At 49.5% G+C, this 27,421-nt stretch overlaps 1 protein-coding gene across 1 annotated transcript in view; it reads right to left on the reverse strand.

Annotated features, from left to right (window-relative positions):
• Positions 1–8,243: 8,243 nt before the first annotated feature.
• Positions 8,244–27,421, reverse strand: part of LOC144769513 (olfactory receptor 1f45-like) — a 118,071-nt gene continuing 98,893 nt past the window's right edge. The window contains exon 4 of the mRNA XM_078653648.1: positions 8,244–8,264. Coding sequence (XP_078509774.1) covers positions 8,244–8,264 — 21 coding nt within the window. The remainder of the gene's footprint in view (positions 8,265–27,421) is intronic.

The raw sequence follows: 27,421 nt of genomic DNA on the forward strand, positions 1-27,421 counted from the left end.
TGGGGTTGGGGAGCCAGGTACAACCTAGTCTCCACCAGAGGTCTCTGGTCAGCAGAGGAGTTGAGTCTTCACATCAACTCCCTAAAATTGTTGGTGGGCTCCTTCACCGTCAAAACCTTGTCCCACTAGAAGTCAAGTTAATGTATACTTCGGATGGAAAATGTTCTGCTGGTTCTTTACATCAACAAGTTGGTAGGCACAAGGGCGCGAATGGAGGTAGAGTTTGGCACCAATTTTTTACATTATTGCCTCCAGGGTAAGATTTCAGTGGAGGTGGTCCTGTATCTGACTGGTCGGTCCACTGTAGCAGTCAATTGGAATTTCAGATTGTTGAGAGATTTCAGTGATTGGAGGTTGCATCCTCATCTCTTTCAATATCTTGAGAATCTTTGCGGCCCTTGTCAGAAAAATCTTTTTGCCCCTTAGCTCAAGAAACAGATGGCATAATTTTTCAGCCGAAAGCTGGATTCGCTGGCCCTAGCGACAGATGCGTTCCTTGCTGGACTGGATCAATGATCTCCGCTATGCGTTTACTCCCTTCCTGATGATCCCAAGGTTTGCCACTCTGGTGAGAAGGAAGAAATGTGAACCTGATGTATGTGACTGCAGTGTAGAGGGCAAATTTGGTTTCCAAGTTTGTTGGAGCTCTCATGTGACTCCCCGATTTGTCTTCCTTCATTTTCAGAGGTTCTGAATGACCCTGTGAGGATGCTTCATCCTCTGATTTGGGACTGGTCCCTACAGCTCATGGCCTGGGGAGTTTCAGGGGTCTTTGGCTCCTGCCTGGCCTGTCACGACAAGTTGAGTTCTTCATCTAGCAGTCTCGGTCCTCTGGTACCCATAAGCGATATGCTTCAGCCGGACACAGAATGGTATGTTGGTTTGACGCACAATGTGTCGATCACGTGGGGGCGAACCTGCACTTTGCAATTAATGTTCTCTCTTATTTGACAACGTATAGGGTGGCCTATCTCTTTGTGACTAATTTTCAATCTGGCAATTCTGGGTTCATGGTAAATCTGTAGGTAAGTTTTTGTGAGGTATTAGGTTGGCCAATCCACCCCAACCTCGCTATTCCCATTTATGGGATGTAGGCTAGTATTGCAGTTCCTACAGAGTTGGCTGGACAGTTATATTCTCTCAAGCAAGCTGATTTCAGCTAAGTTGACCATGCTTTTATTTTAAATATCCTGTAGGAGAATTTTGAATGTGTGAGCACTGGACCTAAAAGGTAGAGTATTTTCTACTGAATGGGTGTCTTTTCAGATTTGTAAACGTACGAAAACTTTTTCAAAATGTGTTGCATAACCCAGTTTTCCTCATAACCTTAAATTGTGCATTTTACAATGTTTCAAAGCAGCTGTTGATTGCACTGCAGAAACAAATATGCCCTGTCTCATGAGCTACTCTTTTTTTCATAAACACACGGAATCCACCCACAAGGTAAAGTGAAACCCAATGTACGATCTCAATAGTGATGTGGTTGATACTTTGGTGGGAAGCGCATTGTGTTTTTAAAAATACCCCTCACACACCAAAAGGGCCCTTGGTGTCATGCTTCATCATAGGGGTCTTCGCACCCCTCTACGGTGCGCAGCGGCATGCTACTAACCAACGAATACGCGGGAGCACTTAATGTGACCTCTATGTGTAGTGTGTGAGAAAGGGTGGGTGTGAGCGGTAGGGTCGGAGGTGAATAGTGAGTGAATGTTAAAATATACCTGGCAGGTAGGACTAGAAAGAGTTTGGGCACAAAAACAGATGACGGCGCGAGCGCGCATCATCTATAAGGCATTTCGAGTGTGTGGTTGCGAGGCTGCAGACAGAGAAGGGGTACTTGCTTGTGACTTTGAATGTGGAATATTAAATACTGAGTTGATTTTTAAAGACGCATTTTGGAAAGGGCTGTGATTTTTTAACTCTTATTTCTGGCAGGCTAACGGGGTGATTATCTTACCTCCCACACGCCAATATCTTTCACCGCTCTCCTGATTGCGTGGTCTGTCCATGTGAGCGGAAACGCCATTTTGGGAGTTGCGGCTCAGCGGTTAGCGGTTCAGCTCTCCTGGCTGCCTGGGCATAAAAACAGATGACGGCGCGAGCGTGCATCATCTATAAGGCATTTCGAGTGTGTGGTTGCGAGGCTGCAGACAGAGAAGGGGTACTTGCTTGTGACTTTTAATGTGGAATATTAAATACTGAGTTGATTTTTAAAGACGCATTTTGGAAAGGGCTGTGATTTTTTAACTCTTATTTCTGGCAGGATAACGGGGTGATTGTCTTACCTCCCACACGCCAATATCTTTCACCGCTCTCCTGATTGCGTGGTCCGTCCGTGAGAGCGGACACGCCATTTTGGGAGTTGCGGCTCAGCGGTTAGCGGTTCAGCTCTCCTGGCTGCCTGGGCATAAAAACAGATGACGGCGCAAACGCGCAGCAGATGTGCGCAGCGGGCGCGCCGACAGCCCACTGGTGGTGCGCCAAAGGCAAGCATGTCTGCGCCTGTCCGCATCAAGGATGCGCCCAGCGCCTGCTATGCTGTCCCCTCATTTAGAGATGTTAGATCTGCTGCAGGTGGGCACTCCATTATTTATACTAGTGACGAGCTACGTAATATTGGGGAGTGGGGTAAAGGTAAGGGGAGCATTAATCTCGCTGATTCAGCTTCACCGACCTCATACTTCTTGAATAAAGATCTGTTGTCCTGTGGGCTCTTAAATGTTAGATCTTTGCCCAAACATTGTGTAGAAATCCAGATGCTGTTGGAGCATCATAGTCTGGATGTTCTGTTTATGACAGAAACTTGAACTCCGCTGGAGTGTGATGTTGACTCAGGGGTGGCCTTTCCGCCAGGGTACAAATTTTGCCATAAGCCATGACAGGGGGGAAGTGTGGGGGGGATTGGGGTGATTCATAAAGACGTCTGGGATTTGGTTACTATTGATATTAACGAAGCTGAAGGATTTGAACTTTTAGGCTTCGCCATTAAAAATGTCCATGCTCATGTGTTAACAGGGATCGTTTGCTATAGGCCCCCTGAGGCTTTTACGGTGGTTCAGCAGCAGTTATTATTGGAGATTTTTACCAATTTGGCTGCCGTTCACCGCAGACTGGTCATCCTGAGCGATTTAAATCTTTGGCTGAATGGATCCCTTGATTCAGGGTATCTCAATGTTCTTCACTCATGTGAGGGTCTGGGCCTTTCTCAGCGGGTGGTCACATACTTGATCTGATCTTTTCTGAAGAGCATCATCTTATCATTACAGAAATTCTGCCTCTGGTCTGGACAGACCATTGCCTGATTAAATTTGCAGTGAATGTGGCCAACTATAATCGCAAAGTAACTGGTATTAGGAAAGATGTAGTTAGTAGAGATTGGAAGGCGCTTTTGCGTAAGCGGGGATCAGCCCCTTTGTTTCAATTGGATGATTGCTTCTCGGTGACTGAACCGGTAGGTAGAAATTACACCACTTTCTGCGCAAATATTACGGCGGTTTTAAATGCTCTGGCACAGCTAAAAATTCATAGAACCAGGGGCAGACCATCGGCTCCATGGTTCAATGAGAAATTGAAGAATATGAAATTGGACTGTAAATGCGCAGAGAAGAAGTGGAGACGGGACTACTCGGTTTTGGACAAACATACGTGGAAATCTAATATCAAGTGTTATAAAAAGGAGATAAATAGGGTCAAGGCAGAATATTTCTCTAATACGATTCTGAGTGCCCCTAATACCTCAAAAAGTATTTTTAACATCTTGAATAGTCTCACTAACCCAGAGTGCACAAAAAAACAGATACCCCCATCGCAGGAGCTATGTAACGATTTAGCTAAGTTCTTCCATCTCAAAATTAAAACGATTATTGATGAGTTGGGAGAGGGAAATAAGCAAGCGACGTTGGAAACCATTGATACAGTAGGTGTCAATGACACGGGGAAGAGGGTAATGGTCTCTCCATCACCCGCCCAGACAGACTGAATGGTAATTATCTAACCGAGTTTGTGTCTCTGACTTCGGAAGAATTCTGTAAAGTTGCACAGGGTATTTCCTCAGGGTCCCCTTTAGATCCCGTACCTCAAAAAATGTGGAAGGCATTTGAGGCAGAACTGTTTCCCACTCTGCGGGCAATTTGTAATCACTCCCTCAGCAGTGGAAGCAAGCTTTAGTGACTCCCTTGCTCAAAAAGGCCTCCCTGGACCTGGAATGTGCTAAGAACTATAGGCCGATTTCCCTGCTGCCCTTTCCGGCGAAAATTATGTAAAAGGCGGTCAGCAGGTCGCTCTCCAGCCATCTGGAGCAACATGAATTGTTGGAGGAGGCTCAGTTTGGATTTCGGCCTGCTCATGGTATAGAGTCGGCCCTGGTGACCGTGATGGACGAACTTCGGATGCGGGCAGACAGGGTTCGGGCAGCTATTCTTATTCTGCTTGACCTGTCTGCAGCGTTCGACACGGTCAACCACGGGACTCTGCTGAGCAGGCTGGAGGAGGTGGTGGTGAAGGGCTGTGCTCTCCAGTGGTTTCAGTCCTTCCTCATGGATCGAACACAGGCAGTATCCCTCCCTCCTTATCGATCTGATGAAATTAACATCACACATGGGGTGCCACAGGGCTCGGCAATCAGCCTGATTTTATTTAATATATATATAAAACCTCTGATTGCAGTCATCAAAGAACACAAGATTAAAGATCATAAACTATGCCGATGACACGCAGCTTATTGTTTCATTGGAGGGAGAGCAGTCTACCTCCTTGGAGGAGTTCCACTGTTGCTTGCGTGATACAGCTATGTGGCTAATGGGTAATTCATTGCAATTTAATGCTGGCAAAACGGAGGTGCTCTTCTGCTCTGCGGACAGGATTCCCTCAGTGCTGCCCAGTAATTTTTGGCCCAGCGATATCTCAACAGTGAGACCAGTGGACACGGCTCGTAACCTGGGCATCATGTTTAATAACAAGCTGACTATGGAGGCTCAGGTTACTAGAACGGTAAGTAGCTGCCTTGCGATCATTAGATCCTTACGGAAAATCTTTCCTTTACTACCCCCTCATGCAGGGGCATTAGTTGTACAGAGCACAGTACTGAGTAGATTAGATTACTGCAATGCCCTGTTGCTAGAATCCCCAAAGTTTCTTTTGGACAGACTTTTTAGAATTCACGCCACCGCTGCCAAACTCGCTCTGGGTTGGCCTAGAAGGTCGTACTCTTCCCGGGCCCTGGCTGAACTGCATTGGCTTCCGGTGGGGCAGAGAATTCAATTCAAGTCACTCTGCCTAGTGTTTAAAGCCCTACATGGGTTGGGCTCGGTCGCACTGCAGAGGAAATTTCAGTGGTATCTTCCAGCTAGAAACCTCCGTTCCACCTCGTCTAGACTCGTCAAGATCTCGAGGTTCAGGAAGGTTAGAACGAGGGCAGATCCTTTATGGTTGCTGCGGCCAGACTGTGGAATGGGCTTCCTTAGGAACTACGACAAGTTGGGGATCTTCTTCTTTTTAGAAGAAGACTAAAAACTTTATTGTTTCCAAAAATCTAAACTGCTTCACTTGTTTTGGGTGGTCTACCCCTGCCTCTCTACTGCACGTCTCTTCATCTGTACTGTATTGCCAGCGCCAGGACGCCTGTTGGGTGACAGAGCGCTTTAGAAATTAAATAAATAAAACAAATAAATAAATAATAAACTTCCTGCTGGTATAGGTAAAAGACGTGGGTCTGCTCCTGGCGCTGCGAGCCATAACATCACAATGGAAGGCGAATAGGGGCCCAGGGGTGGAGAAATGGAAGGCTGAATTGCTCAAATGGGCCCGCTGTGAGGGAGAACTCCGTATGCGGGCTGCACTTAGAGTAGACAATGACGCGGCACTAAAGAGGGCCAGGGCATGGGAAGGACTGATCTTAGACCTCTCACTTGTGGGCCTGGAGGAGGAGGACACCCCGGCACATAGCCCTGCCCCGGCGGACCGCTTACCCGGTGAGGCGGCAACCTAGGCTCCCTACCTTATACCCCTACTTCCCGAGTGAGGACAACAAGTTGTTTGTTGGATGCTCCTGATGACCCACATTGGGGCTGCTTTGGTCGAGGAGACTATGATCTCGCACTGGTGACGAACTGGCATGCCTGGGGGGGTGGGGGCTGGCGGAGGGGGGGAAGGGGGGATAGTTCTGGGGGGGAGAAGGGGTGGAGGGGGGCAAGCTGGGTGTTGAGGGTGGGGAGTTCTTGTTTAGACGTAAAGTAGAGACCTTCCTGACTTTGATGGACACAGTGTTAAAGTGAGAGAGCAAGAGGACTGAAAAGCAGCACTGTCTTTCCCCAGAAAGCTGATTTCGACTGTTACATGTTATTACACCCTACACATGTATATCTCTGCAAGCACGCTGCTCGACCTCCGGGGTGTGAGCTGAAGAGCTGTGTGACACATTTATCGAAAATTTACAAGGGGATTATACACCGGAAGAACTAACAAGCACAATGTGAATGTACAAATAACTATGCTGCAATAAAAATAGATTTACAAAAAAATAGGTAAAAGACGTGAGGCGGAGATTTTTAATGTATTAATGTACAAAAAGCCTCCTACGTGTCTGTGTCAACATGTTTCGAAGTTGGATACATCTTCATCAGGACGGGTACACAGATCCCTACCCTGCTCACAATCAGACAGTGAAATATTGTCAAAACATAGGGAATTCTATGTGTGTATTTACTTGAAGTATGCCTAATCAGCTCAGTATGCTATGGTGACGAGATAATATCTTTATCTCTTGCAATCCAGTGGTGTCAGGCCTTATGAGCCTTCATGGAGAAAAATTTAGGGGACCCTGTGTTTTAATCAAGCACTTATATGGGAGGATACTTCCTCACCCAACCGTCCCCTCCGCGGCTCCATGGACAATCCACGGAGGTGTCACTATTCACCTCTGACCCTACCGCTCACACCCACCCTTTCTCACACACTACAAATAGATGTCACAACAAGTGCTCCCGTGTATTCGTTGGTTAGTAGCACGCCGCACTCCGTAGAGGGGTGCGAAGACCTCTATGATGAAGCATGACACCAAGGTCCCTTTTCGTGTGTGAGGGGTATTTTAAAAACACAATCTACTTCCCACCAAAGTAGGAACCACATCACCATTGAGATCGTCCATTGGGTTTCACTTTACCTTGTGGGTGGATTCCGTGTGTTTATGAATTATAGTAATTGGAGATTGAATCCACTCCCTGTGTCCCACTGGACACTCCCTCTCTCCACTCTCTCTTTTGATTTAGATAATCATGAGCTACTCTGGTAGGATGGGACATGTGACTTATGGCAGAAGCCAGAATTGATCTAAGTACTTTTAGAGCACACTCAGTCAGGGATGTGATGGTGTCAAAAACCTTTCTGTTAGGCTCCATTTTGGAGGACATTATGTGGGCAGCCTATTGGTCCTCTGATTCTACTTTTGAAAGAGTTTTGCTATAAGCCTATATCCACTGTGGCATCAGCGGTGGTGGATAGGCTTTAATCAAGCAAGTTCGGAGCCTCTGGTCCTGACATAGAATACAAATGTTGCCAGTTGTTGCATCAAGATGTTTTTCTTCTATTAAGGACACAGAGGCAAGGATAATCTCACCAATTATTGAGCATTAATTGCTGAACTATGTCTTGTTTTGTTATGATAGATTGCTGACCCTCCCTGTTATGTGCATTGGAACAGAGTGATGGACGTTAACTCGTATTTTATTTTTCAGGTTCTCTGCAGCAGCAGGATTGAATTGAACTGGAGAGATGACATGGTCATTGGGCATGGTGCCATGCCACAAGTCCGGTCCTATGGTTTGTCTGGAGTTGGCATCCTTGAGGGCTAAAGGCCAGTTTTTTCCATATCCAGTTAGATTCAATGTTTGAGGAGTTCCGGGTGTTTTTCTCCTTGCTGGTACTTGAGTAACTTTTTTAGCCTATGAGTGCTATTTGCATTCCGATTGGTTGCTGTTTTGTCAGACTGAGGAAAGAATGAGGAGGAGTTGAAGTGTCTTGTGTTGATTAAGGGAGATGTGTGCTGTTATTGGTTGTATGGGAAATGTAGCTTGTTTTAATTGTTTTTATAGGCTGCTGTGAAAATTCCACTAAAATTTGAGAAGCATAACCCTCGCCTCTGTGTCCTTAATAGAATTGAAAATTATTTTATCCCAGGCCGCCTTAGAACATTACCGGTCCCTTCCACCCAACCCACCCTCAAAATATATATTCTATAGTAGGATAGGCTAGTAAGTGACCTTGAAGAGCTGAAATTAAGGAAATATTTACATTCATGAAAACATTAGCAATAGATAGCTTTGTCACAGGCTGAAGTCACAGCCATCCCAATAAATTAAGGGACAGCTTATGTATGGAAAGAATGTACAGAGAATTAGTTTTGACTTATGAAACCTGTTGCTGGCAATAAAAAGGAAAGAAACAGTATTGTTGAGGTTTTCTCTTGCATGCCACTGCATCATCACACTTTAACAAGGTGGCCATCTTAGAGGAAAGAAAACCCACCAACAGCCAATACAATACCGAAGCTCTTTCCAAGTAAGTAAACAATTTCTGCCTAATCAAATCATGTAAAAATGTCTCCCAATATGTAGACGAAACTAAAACCCCTCTCTCCTGGTGATGCTCACTTAATTGTCTAGTGACAGCTGTGCTGTCAAGCCACACCATAAAAAACATGCATGTATGTGAAGTTGGATGATGTCAACCCTTAAATTACAACATAAGGTGTTTCAAGGAGATGATCCTTGCACACAGTAACTGTAAATTTCTCCCCAGGCTACCATTGGATTCAGCAATGTCATAAAATCAGGGCCATTCATTATTGAAGGGGTAAACTGTCTGTCTTGAATGGCAGGAATGACAAACAGTGTAGTAACACCAAGATATGACAAGTAACAGGTGAAAACCAACAAAGTGAACAAATTGATGTGGGAACTACCCACTAGAATTACAGAAAATATAAATGTACACGCTCAAGGGAATACATAAATATGGAATTACTCTTGCCCTGTCCAAAGACAGAAGTCAATAAAAACATCAATCCACTGTGTCTTTTTTAAAAAGAACAAACTCACATAATGCATCAACCGCAACACGTTGGACGCTCCAGGTTAAGACTTGAACTAGGGTTAGTACTTCCATGAATCAAACTGCCTAACTGAAAACTCAGGTCTTGTGAGGTTGTAAAAGGGTTTAACCCTTTCTGCTTAATCAAAAATGGATGTTCTCCCAAAATTCAAGAATTCCAGTATGAACTCTAAATTTTTCATTGACTTTGGAGGTTGGAGCAGCACACACCTTTCTAAAAAAGTTGTCTGCCAAGCTTTCCTTTTACTTGTAAGCTCATATCCCAAAAATAGGACGCTGAGGTGGGTTATTTTCGATTTTTCGAAGTTAAACTTGTAACCCTCTGAGGCGAATCCCAAAATGATGGTGTTCACCCTCGTCGAGTGTTCTCCAGGTCATCATCCATCAGATAAATATCATCTACATAGGGCAATGCCTCCTCATCCAGATTTTGAAGTAATTCAGTTACTCTGGCATAAAACAACCCCGGGCTGTTCTTATACACCTGGGCAACCCAACAAAATTGTCACTGGGACCCTAGCACTGAGAATGCTGTCCAGTATCTGCTCTCAGGTCCCATATCCTGCCAGAAAAATCCATTCGAGATATCTAGTGTTGTTTTGTATTTTGTCCGCACAATGTTATTCATTAATGCGGTCTTATGTGTATTTTGTACCACAAATTATTTTGTACATGAATTTAGATGTCTGTGATCCAACGCAGACATGTCAGGTTTCATTACGGGAAACAAGGGATTATTCATTGAACAGGTGCAAGTTTCAGTCAGAAAAAGCTGGCATAATTACCGTTGCTCCGTTTGGGCTATCCATAACAAAAGAAGGCGGCCAATCTTTTTCCGCTAGTAGGATGTCATAGCCAAATGTTAAGTTCTCCCAAAACAGGCCTTTTACCCGTCTGGCTTTGTCCCTCTATCCGGAGTGTTATTTCATGTAATTTATGTGGGATGCTTACCCTAGTATCAGGCATTTCCACCGTGATATATTCACTCAACTCCGCTGTCACCAGAAATTCCATCAGGTTTGGCGAGCTATTGTTACTTCTGTTGTGCTGTCTAGCATCGTCAGAACACAGTCCCCATTCAGTATTTGAGTCCTCAAAATTCTGAGCATGTCTAACTTTGAGACCTGACACTTTCTTCTTTTTGAATTGAAGTTTAGCTGTTTATTTTTCTTCTTTTTAGGTGGTAGTCCACAGCGCGTTTCATGTCTCTGGACTTTGTACGGTCCTCCTGTCTGTGTTCCGATCCTCCTTCTCTCTTGTTTTTCGATGAACCCTGAAAGGAATGAGAGGAACGTGTATCAGTGTCCTGATACCTCTCAGGTTATCGAATGTTGTCTCTATTCCTAAGGTTATACCTCCTTTTGGCGGGCTCCCGTTGAGGAGACCCACCTCTTGAGTGAGCTCTATTTGTTTTATTCTTTTGTTGTTTGTTATTGTCCCATTTCTTCTTTGAAGAAGCAGGTTCTTGCTTAAAGGTATCCTTTTCAGGACTCCCAATTACCTGAGGTTTTACTGGTCTAGGTCCCAAACTGTCTCTACCTATTTCTGCATAAGCAGTTTCTATTATTTTAGGTAATTCTGTCTCCTGTTGTAAAGGAGTAAAATCTCTAGAACGTTGGCGTATTACCACTGATGCGGCCTCCCCCTTAATGTTTGCTAATATTATCGCTGATACCTGGGCGAAGTTATTTAATAACTTCACCCCTAAGTTCAGAGCAGGTTCTGCTCTATACTCATTCTATATCTGTTGCAATACGTCGGTTATTACTGCTAATGAAGGGATACCATGTGTTCTTGGATATATAGCTGTGAAGAACGTACCCCAAAAAGTACAATCCTCTATCCGGGGAGCTATCTCCATGGGCAAGCAAACTGTAAGCATTCTGTTTTTTTCTTGTGGACCAGTCTGTGGGAATACTGCCTCTAGCTGTGTTATCTTTTGAGCTATCCAAAAAGTCATTTGCTCAACTTTAGTGGGTATTTTACCCATTACTGCGTGGAATGCTTGTGGTGTAATTTTTGTTTTCGTCACAAACTGTGTCATGTTTCTGTACATTTTTATTAGGTCTTTATGATGTGTAAGTAAGTCTCCTCCTGGTTTTGTCTCAATGTCAGGATGTGGTGCATATGTCGCTAGTACTGGCCATGTTACTTTATTTCTTGTATGGGGAGGGCGCCTTTAAACCAGTATAAATGCTCATGGTAAGTAAGCGGAATTTCAATGTCCTCGTATGGACAATATTTGTTCGGTATGTCATCTTTTAAGGGGCAGATTTGCAAGGAACTGACGCATCCGCATAGTTGCATCAGTTTCCTTGCGTCAGCGCCAAATGTCCTTTCGGCACTATGGATGCACTGTATTACAATACAGGGCTCTATGGCACAAGGATTAACAGAAGAGTCAGAAATTCTGATGGCTCTGTTGGCACAAAAGTGATGCATTGCTGGAGTTGCTCACAAAAGTGACGCAACTCCAGCAATGCGCCACAATAGATGGCTGAGTCCCCTTCAAAAAGCCCTGCATCATTCCTTACGCCTGGTCTGAGCAGGCGTAGGGATTTTGACTCAGTGAAGACATAGAGTGACGCAGTGAATTCTTGTAGATTTGACTGCATCAGTTCTACATGGCTTTTTGCGTGGGATTGCCTACCCTGCATAGATTATACCTGACGCCCTGATTTCTGAGCCCCCAGGGAGAGCATGTCTGAGGGGAGATATGGCGATTTGGCCGCTCTGTTAGCCATAACGCTGCTGCCAGAATAACGGTTGACTCTGGGACGGGGAGTCCTCCTCTTCCATACCCTTCGGCACACGCGACCCTCTCGGGAGTCGACCCGCAGACCCGCTGGAGCGGAACTTTCGCTTCTGGGCCCCTTGGAGCTGACCCGTTGAGCTGACACCCGGCCGAACAAAGTGACGCCAGTCTCACTCAAAACACTAAACCACACAGACTTAGGGTCCAACATATGGGGATTTGAAGGAGTGGTGACGGAGGCAGCAATAAAAAAGAGCACCCGCACAGGCAGCTGGGAGGAAAAGTGAAACCGAAACCGCCTTAGACACAGGACAGCCTAAGGGGTGCCACAGTGAAGTGAAGAAAATGACATAACAACAGTGTTCACTCCAGTGAGCGGTGACGGGAGCCTGCATCACTACACTCTGTTGTCTCAACTCTGTGGCCTCAACTCTAAAGCTACCTTTGTATGATGCCCGGTGGAGCTACCTCGCGAACCATAGGGGAGATTAAATTTGGACTCCCTCCTTTGACTATCACCTACCTAGCCGGACTTCGGACAAACGCTCCAGCCTCTCCCCTGCCCCTTGCCCCCACCCTGTTTCTCAGTGAACCTCTTCCCTCGACACTTGAGACCGAACTATTTTGTCTGATGCCCGATGGAGCTACCTGGTTTAGCTATAGGGGAGATGGGCCGCGGATTCCCTCCTTGGTCGTCACCTACCCAGTCGGTCTTTAGACAGATTTCTTTTCGTCTCTCCTTATTGTCTCTTCCCTTATCCTCACTTTCTCACCTCCCCTACCCACCACTACTTTTCTCTCTCCTTTCTCTCCTCTCCTAATGTATCGCTGATTGTTTGATGTAATGTGTAATTGTTGATCTTTTTTCTGTTATATTGTTGAACCACATTGTTCCACTTCCTTTCGTCTCTCCTGTCCTCTCCTCCTGCATCCTCCCTCTATTTTATGTCTCTCCTTCTCTCCTCTCTCAATGTATTGAGACTGAACTATTTTGTCTGACGCCTGATGGAGCTACCTGGTTTAGCTATAGAGGAGATGGGCCGGGGATTACCTCCTTGGTCGTCACCTGCCCAGTCGGTCTTTAGACAGACTTCTTTTCGTCTCTCCTTATTGTCTCTTCCCTTATCCTCCCTTTCTCATCTCCCCTGCCCCCTCCACTACTTCTCTCTCTCCTTTCTCTCCCCTCCTAATTGTATTGCTTATTTTTTGATGTATTGTGTAATTTGTTGAACTTGTTCTGTTACATTGTTGATTCTCATGTAAAGCGCTCTAATACCTTCGGGTCTAGCCAGCGCTATATAAAACTCTTTTAAATAATAAAAAATGTGAGGCAGGGCTTTACAACATGACGCATCTCCCTAGATGCGTCAGGTTGTAAATGGGCTACAACATTTACGTTGCAGCTGCATCACAAAAGTGATGCAACCGCGGCGCAAAAGTCACGCAGGGGCTTGTAAATCTGCCCCGAAATGTTTTGATCGTGCATTTGCATGTGGGAATCTAGGGCCATATGTAGGTAGGTATTTTGCGATCGCAAACACTGCGATTCGCAGAATCCAGGGTGTATGCGATCGCAAAAGTGAGTGTTCCGATGTAGGTAAGCATTGCTGCTCAAAAAAATGTGAATCACAAATTTTGCGATTAGCAATTTTGCGTGCCATGGAATCTGCGAATAAAATTGCAAATTCAAAAGGTGCATCCCAGTATTTGGGAAAATCGCAAATATTGTTCATGCAAAATGCGAATTCGCAATTTGAGATGTAGTAAAAAATCGCAATTAGCGATTTTACGAAAATCGCTATTTAGCACATCTCAAATACCACCAACTCTGAACAGGTGGTAACCAGGTGCAACCTATTTAAACAGGCCCACAATGCCACTGGGACTTCCCACAATGGCTGGCCTGTATGTGATAGCCAGGAGGCTGCGTATCTGAGAGGCTGCACAGAGAAGGAGACACCAGGAAAGGATCTACAAAGCACACATCACCCTCTTCCAGTGGACCCAGGAGGACATCTATGTGCACTACTGGCTGCACCCAGAGAGTATCCTGGAGTTGATAGAGGAGCTGACACCCATACTTGAACACCCCACATACAGGGCACACACCATTCCCACCCACATACAGGTTTTGTGCTCACTGCACCTCCTAGCATCACGCTTTCCTTGATGCTATGATTCAGAGGATGCATCACCACATCCAATTCCCAAACACACAGCAGGCACTTGACTAGACGAAACAAGATTTTTACCAAATAGCCCAATTTCCCCAGGTGATTGGCTGCGTAGACGGAACCCATGTCACACTGTCACCTCCATCACAGAATGAGTTTGTTTTTAGAAACAGAAAATCCTATCATTCCTTGAACATCCAGGTAGTGTGCAATGCTAAACATGTAATCACAGATATTGTTGGAAAATTCCCAGGAAGCACACACGATTCCTTCATTTTTCGACACTGTGGTTTACATCACAGACTCACAAATGGCGAGTTTGGAGAGGGATACCTGCTAGGTAATTGCATGGCACAAACACACACAAGTAGGAAAGGTATGAACTGGCAGGACAGTACTTAACATCAACCTACTTTTGCCCTGCAGGTCACAGAGCCACAAGATGCACGATTGAGAGGACCTTTGGAATCCTTAAAAGCCATTTCCGGTGCCTCCATAATTGTGGAGGTGCCCTACAGTATAGCCCTGAGACGTGTTGCAAAATCGTGGTGGGCTGCGCAATGCTACACAACATCGCTACCAAGAATGGCACCCCAGTGGATCTGACAGATGCGGACACATCAGATGAGGAGGATCCAGCTCCCCAACACAGACGTGAAGTTGGTGCCGGGGCGGCTGCCGGGCACCTGAGACGTGATGACATCACACAGAACTACTTCTAGGTGAGAAATGAGGACACAATGCTGCTGAAATAATATGTTTGTTCCCTTAACAGCAGTATTAAAGCTGTCACACAGCGTGACTGAAATGTTGTTAGATGCACATGTTGAGCTCACAGTGCTATCATTGTTAAGAGTCACTTAGTCCATATGGCATGTGTTGCCTCACACATTGCCATGAGTGCATGCTGCCCCTTCATCTCCTTCGTGCACGCCCTGTTGCCCCTCGTTCGGGCTGCGCACTGGCCTCACTGGTGTCTTCTCCTGCTCTGCCCTGACGCCCACGCCGGCGTCTTTCTGCAGGAAGTGGAGGAGTTAGGCTGCTCCTGCTTGATTGTTCATCAGTGTCCAAGCTGCACAGTGTCCCTAGGCCACCAGTGGCTAAAGCACGCATTTGGTCAACCGCATGTGTGACCTGCACCAGGCCCCTACCCACATCCTGGCAGCAGTGTGCCATTTCGTGCTGCATGCTCACACATCTCCTAGCTAGCAGGGATATGGCGGTGGACTAGCGGTTCACAGCCTTAGTGTAGAGGTCCATAGTTAATACTACACTCATCCCACATAGCAGTCAAGTTTGTGCCCCTATCTGACACCACTTGTTTTGGAAAACCTACTCTGGTGAACACACCAAGCAGTGCTCTAGCCACTGCAGGAGCATCAATAGTTCTAAGAAGGATTGCCTCAGGCCAGATCCGGCAGGCAGGAGCATAGGCCAAAGACGACATGAGGATACCAACACACACAATGCTGTGCAACAGTCATTGGAAGCACTGGCCAGGGTGGAGGAAAGCTATCAACGTGGTCAGGCACAGGCAGACCGGGCCCACCAGGACTTTGTTGACAACACTGCTATGTTGGGGGCCATTGAGAGGCGGCTTGGCCAACTAGTGGACATTTTTACCATGACAACCAACATGCGGATGCCATGTACATCCGCCAACACCACCCTCCCCACAACCCCACAAACAACGCCACCGCCACCGCCACCGCCACCTGCGGCGGATGTGGTACCTGATGCGCCAGCGCACCCAGCTGACTCCGTACCGTCACAAAGACGGAGGGGCCGTCCAAGGCTGGAAGTGGGCGAGAGCAGTGTGGAAGCAGCTGGCACACGCTCCAAGAGGAACCGAAAATGACTATAACAGTACCCGAGCATGCCATTCACCCTGCCAACTATCCAGTCCCACCTGCCACAGGCCTGCTGCACTAGGCAGACACCACCCTATGTGGTGTCAGCACGGACATTTCATCTGCCATAACCTTCTACTCTCACTCCCCCACCCCTTCACTCATTTGTAAATATGCACCTACACCCATGCACAATTTGTAAATAAATGCCACTTACTCACTCAATCATGTGTTGCCTCCATGTTTATTCACATGAATGCATCAGAAACAGATGTTACTAGGTACAGGTATCCAACTGGTACAGAATCATGGCGCTGCGGGAGTGACCTAGGGAAAATAGAAACCGCAAAGACACGTCAGGAAACATGATCACACTCATCAGAACACACTGCAGTGTCAAGTCAAGTCAAGTCATAACATTTATATAGCGCACTACATACCCAGAGGGTTTCAAGGCGCTTAGGAAGGGGAGGAGGATTATTTGTCAAATATCCACGTTTTAAGCTGCTTTCTGAACGCTAGGTGATTCTGGGTGAGGCGAAGGTAAGCGGGGAGTGAGTTCCATGTTTTGGCAGCCAGGTATGAGAAGGATCTGCCTCCCATGGTGGTCTTGTTGATGCGAGGTACAGTGGCGAAGGCTTGGCTGGAAGAGCGAAGTTGTCGGGAGGGGGTGTAAAAGGACAGTCGAGAGTTGAGGCAATCTGGTCCGATGTCGTAGAGTGATTTGTGTGCGTGGGTAAGCAGTCGGAAAGTAATCCTCTTATTGACGGGTAGCCAGTGGAGGTCTTTAAGGTGACCAGAGATGTGTTCGTTGCGTGGGATGTCTAATATGAGTCTGGCTGAGGCGTTTTGGATTCGTTGAACAACCTTGCAACATTGAACAACCCACACGCATCACAACAGTAATGGATGAGACGACACACATCATGGAGACGTGCATTGACCAAAAATTAACACACACACACATGCATGCATCACATTGCAGAACACAGAGATGAAGCATACCACAATGCCACAACACCAGCACACATTCTCAGGGCATACCCAAGCAGCACAAGAGGAGCACATTCACAATCAAGGGAAGTAGCGATCAATGATCTGGCGCCTCTGGTCCACACCTTCCTCCTCACCACTATCCTCATCAGTTGACATGGGTGGGTCGGGAGGGCGAGGAACTTGCAGTTCATCAGGGTCCAAGAGCAGTTCAATGTTATTGCGCACAGCCAGGTTGTGGAGCATGCAGCACGCTATCACGATCTTGCATACTTTGCCTGGTGAGTAAGGCAGGGCCCCTCCAGTCTTATCCAGGCACCGAAACCTAGACATGAGCAGGCCAAATGTTCGTTCTACCACTCGACGTGTCCTACCATGGGCATCATTGTATCTAATTTCTCCAGCTGTAGTGGGATTGCGTATGGGACTGAGCAGCCAAGGCCTGTTTGGGTAAGTCGAGTCGCCTGTGTTGGTGGAAGAGAGAGAGAGAGAGACATCACAACCTGCATTGTGGGGCACACCATGCCACACAGATATCACTCCTGTCACCACAGCATACTCACCAACAAGCCACGCTTGTGCCGGACGCAGATTAGCCATCAGTTGGGGGACAATGCTGCTCCGCATGAAGTGGGCGTCATGTGCAGAGCCAGGGAATCTTGCACACACATGTGAGATGATGTTGTCGGCCTGGCACACCACCTGCACGTTGAGGGAATGGAAGTGTTTCCGATTCCTATACACCTGCTCACATGCCCGTGGTGCAATGATAGCGATATGCGTGCCATCAATGGAACCCACAACGTGTGGTATACGACCCAGTGCATAGAAGTCAGCTTTGACCGCTGCCAACTCCGCCGCCTGAGGGAAATGTATATAGTCATGCTTGTACAGCATCATGGCTGTCAGTACATCCCGGAGTACCGTGCTGAACATGGCCTGTGACATTCCCCCGGCATATCCAACTGTGTACTGGAATGTGTCTGTTGCAAAGAAATGGAGTGCCGACATCACCTTTTGCGTGGGTGTCATGGAACCTGGATAGGTTCTTCGTGGCAGCAGGTGAGGAGACAATAGGGTCACAAGGTCCAACAATCGACGGCGATCCAGCCTGAATTTCCGGATCACCTCCTCGTCCACCATATCCTCCAGCACAGTGTATGGGCGATGGACATTTGGAGCCCTCCTGTGTGGGAGTAGATGGAATGGAAGTCAATTCACATACAACGCATGTGTGTGCAACTCACTCACATGTCAACGCCCTCTACCAACATGTAGTATCCAGTGTATGATTGTCATATGTGTGACTTCTCTGATTGTCAGGACAACATGGATTGACGTAGCAACAATGTGCATCCACTAGCAACATGATGTTTAGCAACATGTGCAATGCACAGTGTCTCACCTCAACATTACTGCCAACCAGACATGTGACATGACCCACATGTGTAGGCCCAACATCACATGCACACATGCAAGTACATGCACACATACTAAAATAAACCCCCCCCCATTTCATGATGCACCAATGGCAACACCAATAATGGTGGCCATACGGACATCACATGCATGGGGACACAATAGGCAACACACATGTACAGTACACAACAGAACCCCCACCATAGTCATCATCGGACACATACCACTCACTGACAACTGATTCACAGGTGCCCATACATACGGGATCTACTGTGTAGATGTGAGGTACGACAAACTTGTGTAGGGTACTACCCGATGTGGACATGCAGACGTGATGGACACTTGTGGCTCACCGATGGCCATGGTATGGACACACATGGGATAGAGCATGACATGTGTAGCCACGCAATCACGCACACGCAGCTGCAGACAATGGTACAAGGTGCATCATCAGCGAAGATTCAAACATTGACCCCGCCATGGCGGTGCACTGCTTCCGCTGTTTACGTCTGGGCATACGCGGCCCGCCTTCGACATTCACATTGTCTGCACGTGCACAGACCGTCACGCTCACACACCGGCAAGTGCATGTGCAAGGTTCCGGGACGGATGGTCGATTTGCAACAATGTTGTATCACTGGCGCCAACATGGCGGGGCACATGTTCGGCGGGGGACATGCAGGCCAACACATCCATTAGCTGATGTCAATGCACATGGCAGGTCATGCCCCCCTTACAGTGACATTGCATCATCCAGCCTTCACCGGCCGGCCGGCCGGCCCTGCCCTGCCCAGGACCGCCGTGCCGGCCATGCCAACCACCGCCGTTGCACGGCCCTTCCACTACCGCCGTGCCAGGCCCTGCCCAGGACCGCCGTGCCGGCCATGCCAACCACCGCCGTTGCACGGCCCTTCCACTACCGCCGTGCCAGGCCCTGCCCAGGACCGCCGTGCCGGCCATGCCAACCACCGCCGTTGCACGGCCCTTCCACTACCGCCGTGCCAGGCCCTGCCCAGGACCGCCGTGCCGGCCATGCCAACCACCGCCGTTGCACGGCCCGCCAGGGAACGCCGGTAGTGGAAGGGCCGTGCAACGGCGGTGGTTGGCATGGCCGGCACGGCGGTCCTGGGCAGGGCAGGGCCGGCCGGCCGGCCAGTGAAGGCTGGATGATGCAATGTCACTGTAAGGGGGGGCATGACCTGCCATGTGCATTGACATCAGCTAATGGATGTGTTGGCCTGCACGTCCCCCGCCGAACACGTGCCCCGCCATGTTGGCGCCAGTGATACAACATTGTTGCAAATCGACCATCCGTCCCGGAACCTTGCACATGCACTTGCCGGTGTGTGAGCGTGACGGTCTGTGCACGTGCAGAAATGGGAGGTGCGAACAAGGGCGGCGTGTGCCCAATAGAATGTACCGTATGCTGTGCAGCGCAACACCAGGGCCAGTCATTGGCCCATTTCCAAACACGCTTCTAGGGCTGACCAATGGCTGTCGCCGTATGCCACTGACATGGCCACAGGGCCCTATAAATGTGTCATGTGCAATACCACACATTCCACGATGACCACCGACTGCTGCCTGTGACCATCACCTCCAACTGCTGCTGCGGAGCTGACCACCGACTGCTGCCTGTGACCATCACCTCCAACTGCTGCTGCGGAGCTGACTACCGACTGCTGCCTGTGACCATCACCTCCAGCTGCTGCTGCGGAGCTGACCACCGACTGCCGCTCTAGTGCCCTACTCCGTGAGCTTGCCATGTCGAGAGTCAAAGAGATCCGGTCTCGTCCCTTCACCGCCGCGGAGCTGGATGTCCTCGTGGACGGTGTGCTCCGCAACTACGGACGCCTGTACGGCGCACCCGGAGAGGTGGTAAGTGCAGTGGGGGACAAGTTGGTGTGCATGAGGTGTACCATGACACCTGGGCTCTGGGATCTTGGCGGTGTGATGTGGGACCAACACATGATTCGCAATGTGCATGGCTGCTGAGAGTAACGTGTTGCCCCAATCTGTGTGACTGGCGAACTGTCCACTAACTTGCACCCTTTTGTCTCCCATCATGGTAGGTCAAGCTGCACCTTCGCAAGGACGTGTGGAGGAGCATTGCACGTGATGTACGAGCAGTGGGGGTGTCCAATAGACGACATACACACTGCCACAAATGCTGGGACAACATTTTCCAGGCTGAGCAGGAAGGTAGCGGAAGTGACACTAGGGATGATTCCAAGAACGGCACGACTGGCCCGACGCTCAATGACCCCTCTCATGCACCGTATCATAGCTGTGACGCATCCTGCCCTGTCCGAGCGGTTGCGTGTGGATGACCAGCAACGTGGCGGTAAGCATACTGTCAGTGAATGTTGCTTGTGAGTGCAATGCATGTTATGTTGGCCAGACACATTAGTGACTTCCGTGAATCGTGAGTCACTTTCCGGTGCGGCATGTTGAGACGGCACTCGCTAAGCAGTTGAGTGTTGATGCACACGCTGTAGTGCTCCATCACCCCATGGCAAGACTGGTGTGCAGATGTAGTTGCTCATGCCCTGTCCGCATGCTGTACATGTCGCACGGACAACGCCACTTATTTCATGTGAGGATGACTGGTAGGGGTGGCCCGTGTGCAGGTTGGGGGATCGAAGTACATCGTCAGTAATGGCAATAGGGATTCCGTACCAGTACTGTACGTGAGTGTGGCCGTGACTTACACCTCTTTTCTGTGAATTTCAGCTTTGGCAGAGGACACTCAGCCACAGACCGAGGAGATGTTTGAAGCAGGCCTCAATACATTGAGAGAGGATAAGAGGACAAACACACACAAGTAGGAAAGGTATGAACTGGCAGGACAGTACTTAACATCAACCTACTTTTGCCCTGCAGGTCACAGAGCCACAAGATGCACGATTGAGAGGACCTTTGGAATCCTTAAAAGCCGTTTCCGGTGCCTCCATAATTGTGGAGGTGCCCTACAGTATAGCCCTGAGACGTGTTGCAAAATCGTGGTGGGCTGCGCAATGCTACACAACATCGCTACCAAGAATGGCACCCCAGTGGATCTGACAGATGCGGACACATCAGATGAGGAGGATCCAGCTCCCCAACACAGACGTGAAGTTGGTGCCGGGGCGGCTGCCGGGCACCTGAGACGTGATGACATCACACAGAACTACTTCTAGGTGAGAAATGAGGACACAATGCTGCTGAAATAATATGTTTGTTCCCTTAACAGCAGTATTAAAGCTGTCACACAGCGTGACTGAAATGTTGTTAGATGCACATGTTGAGCTCACAGTGCTATCATTGTTAAGAGTCACTTAGTCCATATGGCATGTGTTGCCTCACACATTGCCATGAGTGCATGCTGCCCCTTCATCTCCTTCGTGCACGCCCTGTTGCCCCTCGTTCGGGCTGCGCACTGGCCTCACTGGTGTCTTCTCCTGCTCTGCCCTGACGCCCACGCCGGCGTCTTTCTGCAGGAAGTGGAGGAGTTAGGCCGCTCCTGCTTGATTGTTCATCAGTGTCCAAGCTGCACAGTGTCCCTAGGCCACCAGTGGCTAAAGCACGCATTTGGTCAACCGCATGTGTGACCTGCACCAGGCCCCTACCCACATCCTGGCAGCAGTGTGCCATTTCGTGCTGCATGCTCACACATCTCCTAGCTAGCAGGGATATGGCGGTGGACTAGCGGTTCACAGCCTTAGTGTAGAGGTCCATAGTTAATACTACACTCATCCCACATAGCAGTCAAGTTTGTGCCCCTATCTGACACCACTTGTTTTGGAAAACCTACTCTGGTGAACACACCAAGCAGTGCTCTAGCCACTGCAGGAGCATCAATAGTTCTAAGAAGGATTGCCTCAGGCCAGATCCGGCAGGCAGGAGCATAGGCCAAAGACGACATGAGGATACCAACACACACAATGCTGTGCAACAGTCATTGGAAGCACTGGCCAGGGTGGAGGAAAGCTATCAACGTGGTCAGGCACAGGCAGACCGGGCCCACCAGGACTTTGTTGACAACACTGCTATGTTGGGGGCCATTGAGAGGCGGCTTGGCCAACTAGTGGACATTTTTACCATGACAACCAACATGCGGATGCCATGTACATCCGCCAACACCACCCTCCCCACAACCCCACAAACAACGCCACCGCCACCGCCACCTGCGGCGGATGTGGTACCTGATGCGCCAGCGAACCCAGCTGACTCCGTACCGTCACAAAGACGGAGGGGCCGTCCAAGGCTGGAAGTGGGCGAGAGCAGTGTGGAAGCAGCTGGCACACGCTCCAAGAGGAACCGAAAATGACTATAACAGTACCCGAGCATGCCATTCACCCTGCCAACTATCCAGTCCCACCTGCCACAGGCCTGCTGCACTAGGCAGACACCACCCTATGTGGTGTCAGCACGGACATTTCATCTGCCATAACCTTCTACTCTCACTCCCCCACCCCTTCACTCATTTGTAAATATGCACCTACACCCATGCACAATTTGTAAATAAATGCCACTTACTCACTCAATCATGTGTTGCCTCCATGTTTATTCACATGAATGCATCAGAAACAGATGTTACTAGGTACAGGTATCCAACTGGTACAGAATCATGGCGCTGCGGGAGTGACCTAGGGAAAATAGAAACCGCAAAGACACGTCAGGAAACATGATCACACTCATCAGAACACACTGCAGTGCAACATTGAACAACCCACACGCATCACAACAGTAATGGATGAGACGACACACATCATGGAGACGTGCATTGACCAAAAATTAACACACACACACATGCATGCATCACATTGCAGAACACAGAGATGAAGCACACCACAATGCCACAACACCAGCACACATTCTCAGGGCATACCCAAGCAGCACAAGAGGAGCACATTCACAATCAAGGGAAGTAGCGATCAATGATCTGGCGCCTCTGGTCCACACCTTCCTCCTCACCACTATCCTCATCAGTTGACATGGGTGGGTCGGGAGGGCGAGGAACTTGCAGTTCATCAGGGTCCAAGAGCAGTTCAATGTTATTGCGCACAGCCAGGTTGTGGAGCATGCAGCACGCTATCACGATCTTGCATACTTTGCCTGGTGAGTAAGGCAGGGCCCCTCCAGTCTTATCCAGGCACCGAAACCTAGACATGAGCAGGCCAAATGTTCGTTCTACCACTCGACGTGTCCTACCATGGGCATCATTGTATCTAATTTCTCCAGCTGTAGTGGGATTGCGTATGGGACTGAGCAGCCAAGGCCTGTTTGGGTAAGCCGAGTCGCCTGTGTTGGTGGAAGAGAGAGAGAGAGAGACATCACAACCTGCATTGTGGGGCACACCATGCCACACAGATATCACTCCTGTCACCACAGCATACTCACCAACAAGCCACGCTTGTGCCGGACGCAGATTAGCCATCAGTTGGGGGACAATGCTGCTCCGCATGAAGTGGGCGTCATGTGCAGAGCCAGGGAATCTTGCACACACATGTGAGATGATGTTGTCGGCCTGGCACACCACCTGCACGTTGAGGGAATGGAAGTGTTTCCGATTCCTATACACCTGCTCACATGCCCGTGGTGCAATGATAGCGATATGCGTGCCATCAATGGAACCCACAACGTGTGGTATACGACCCAGTGCATAGAAGTCAGCTTTGACCGCTGCCAACTCCGCCGCCTGAGGGAAATGTATATAGTCATGCTTGTACAGCATCATGGCTGTCAGTACATCCCGGAGTACCGTGCTGAACATGGCCTGTGACATTCCCCCGGCATATCCAACTGTGTACTGGAATGTGTCTGTTGCAAAGAAATGGAGTGCCGACATCACCTTTTGCGTGGGTGTCATGGAACCTGGATAGGTTCTTCGCGGCAGCAGGTGAGGAGACAATAGGGTCACAAGGTCCAACAATCGACGGCGATCCAGCCTGAATTTCCGGATCACCTCCTCGTCCACCATATCCTCCAGCACAGTGTATGGGCGATGGACATTTGGAGCCCTCCTGTGTGGGAGTAGATGGAATGGAAGTCAATTCACATACAACGCATGTGTGTGCAACTCACTCACATGTCAACGCCCTCTACCAACATGTAGTATACAGTGTATGATTGTCATATGTGTGACTTCTCTGATTGTCAGGACAACATGGATTGACGTAGCAACAATGTGCATCCACTAGCAACATGATGTTTAGCAACATGTGCAATGCACAGTGTCTCACCTCAACATTACTGCCAACCAGACATGTGACATGACCCACATGTGTAGGCCCAACATCACATGCACACATGCAAGTACATGCACACATACTAAAATAAACCCCCCCCCCATTTCATGATGCACCAATGGCAACACCAATAATGGTGGCCATACGGACATCACATGCATGGGGACACAATAGGCAACACACATGTACAGTACACAACAGAACCCCCACCATAGTCATCATCGGACACATACCACTCACTGACAACTGATTCACAGGTGCCCATACATACGGGATCTACTGTGTAGATGTGAGGTACGACAAACTTGTGTAGGGTACTACCCGATGTGGACATGCAGACGTGATGGACACTTGTGGCTCACCGATGGCCATGGTATGGACACACATGGGATAGAGCATGACATGTGTAGCCACGCAATCACGCACACGCAGCTGCAGACAATGGTACAAGGTGCATCATCAGCGAAGATTCAAACATTGACCCCGCCATGGCGGTGCACTGCTTCCGCTGTTTACGTCTGGGCATACGCGGCCCGCCTTCGACATTCACATTGTCTGCACGTGCACAGACCGTCACGCTCACACACCGGCAAGTGCATGTGCAAGGTTCCGGGACGGATGGTCGATTTGCAACAATGTTGTATCACTGGCGCCAACATGGCGGGGCACATGTTCGGCGGGGGACATGCAGGCCAACACATCCATTAGCTGATGTCAATGCACATGGCAGGTCATGCCCCCCTTACAGTGACATTGCATCATCCAGCCTTCACCGGCCGGCCGGCCGGCCCTGCCCTGCCCAGGACCGCCGTACCGGCCATGCCAACCACCGCCGTTGCACGGCCCTTCCACTACCGCCGTGCCAGGCCCTGCCCAGGACCGCCGTGCCGGCCATGCCAACCACCGCCGTTGCACGGCCCTTCCACTACCGCCGTGCCAGGCCCTGCCCAGGACCGCCGTGCCGGCCATGCCAACCACCGCCGTTGCACGGCCCTTCCACTACCGCCGTGCCAGGCCCTGCCCAGGACCGCCGTGCCGGCCATGCCAACCACCGCCGTTGCACGGCCCGCCAGGGAACGCCGGTAGTGGAAGGGCCGTGCAACGGCGGTGGTTGGCATGGCCGGCACGGCGGTCCTGGGCAGGGCAGGGCCGGCCGGCCGGCCAGTGAAGGCTGGATGATGCAATGTCACTGTAAGGGGGGGCATGACCTGCCATGTGCATTGACATCAGCTAATGGATGTGTTGGCCTGCACGTCCCCCGCCGAACACGTGCCCCGCCATGTTGGCGCCAGTGATACAACATTGTTGCAAATCGACCATCCGTCCCGGAACCTTGCACATGCACTTGCCGGTGTGTGAGCGTGACGGTCTGTGCACGTGCAGAAATGGGAGGTGCGAACAAGGGCGGCGTGTGCCCAATAGAAAGTACCGTATGCTGTGCAGCGCAACACCAGGGCCAGTCATTGGCCCATTTCCAAACACGCTTCTAGGGCTGACCAATGGCTGTCGCCGTATGCCACTGACATGGCCACAGGGCCCTATAAATGTGTCATGTGCAATACCACACATTCCACGATGACCACCGACTGCTGCCTGTGACCATCACCTCCAACTGCTGCTGCGGAGCTGACCACCGACTGCTGCCTGTGACCATCACCTCCAACTGCTGCTGCGGAGCTGACTACCGACTGCTGCCTGTGACCATCACCTCCAGCTGCTGCTGCGGAGCTGACCACCGACTGCCGCTCTAGTGCCCTACTCCGTGAGCTTGCCATGTCGAGAGTCAAAGAGATCCGGTCTCGTCCCTTCACCGCCGCGGAGCTGGATGTCCTCGTGGACGGTGTGCTCCGCAACTACGGACGCCTGTACGGCGCACCCGGAGAGGTGGTAAGTGCAGTGGGGGACAAGTTGGTGTGCATGAGGTGTACCATGACACCTGGGCTCTGGGATCTTGGCGGTGTGATGTGGGACCAACACATGATTCGCAATGTGCATGGCTGCTGAGAGTAACGTGTTGCCCCAATCTGTGTGACTGGCGAACTGTCCACTAACTTGCACCCTTTTGTCTCCCATCATGGTAGGTCAAGCTGCACCTTCGCAAGGACGTGTGGAGGAGCATTGCACGTGATGTACGAGCAGTGGGGGTGTCCAATAGACGACATACACACTGCCACAAATGCTGGGACGACATTTTCCAGGCTGAGCAGGAAGGTAGCGGAAGTGACACTAGGGATGATTCCAAGAACGGCACGACTGGCCCGACGCTCAATGACCCCTCTCATGCACCGTATCATAGCTGTGACGCATCCTGCCCTGTCCGAGCGGTTGCGTGTGGATGACCAGCAACGTGGCGGTAAGCATACTGTCAGTGAATGTTGCTTGTGAGTGCAATGCATGTTATGTTGGCCAGACACATTAGTGACTTCCGTGAATCGTGCGTCTCGTTGCAATGCCATGTTGGTGACATTGGCGCAGTTAAAAGTCACTTTCCGGTGCGGCATGTTGAGACGGCACTCGCTAAGCAGTTGAGTGTTGATGCACACGCTGTAGTGCTCCATCACCCCATGGCAAGACTGGTGTGCAGATGTAGTTGCTCATGCCTTGTCCGCATGCTGTACATGTCGCACGGACAACGCCACTTATTTCATGTGAGGATGACTGGTAGGGGTGGCCCGTGTGCAGGTTGGGGGATCGAAGTACATCGTCAGTAATGGCAATAGGGATTCCGTACCAGTACTGTACGTGAGTGTGGCCGTGACTTACACCTCTTTTCTGTGAATTTCAGCTTTGGCAGAGGACACTCAGCCACAGACCGAGGAGATGTTTGAAGCCAATGCATCCGGATCAGACGTCGGGCACACGCAGACTGACACAGAAGGGGGCAGCGCCGGAGAG

Source organism: Lissotriton helveticus, chromosome 7 (assembly GCF_964261635.1).
Source record: "Lissotriton helveticus chromosome 7, aLisHel1.1, whole genome shotgun sequence".
In the NCBI taxonomy this organism is placed as follows: Eukaryota; Metazoa; Chordata; class Amphibia; order Caudata; family Salamandridae; genus Lissotriton; species Lissotriton helveticus.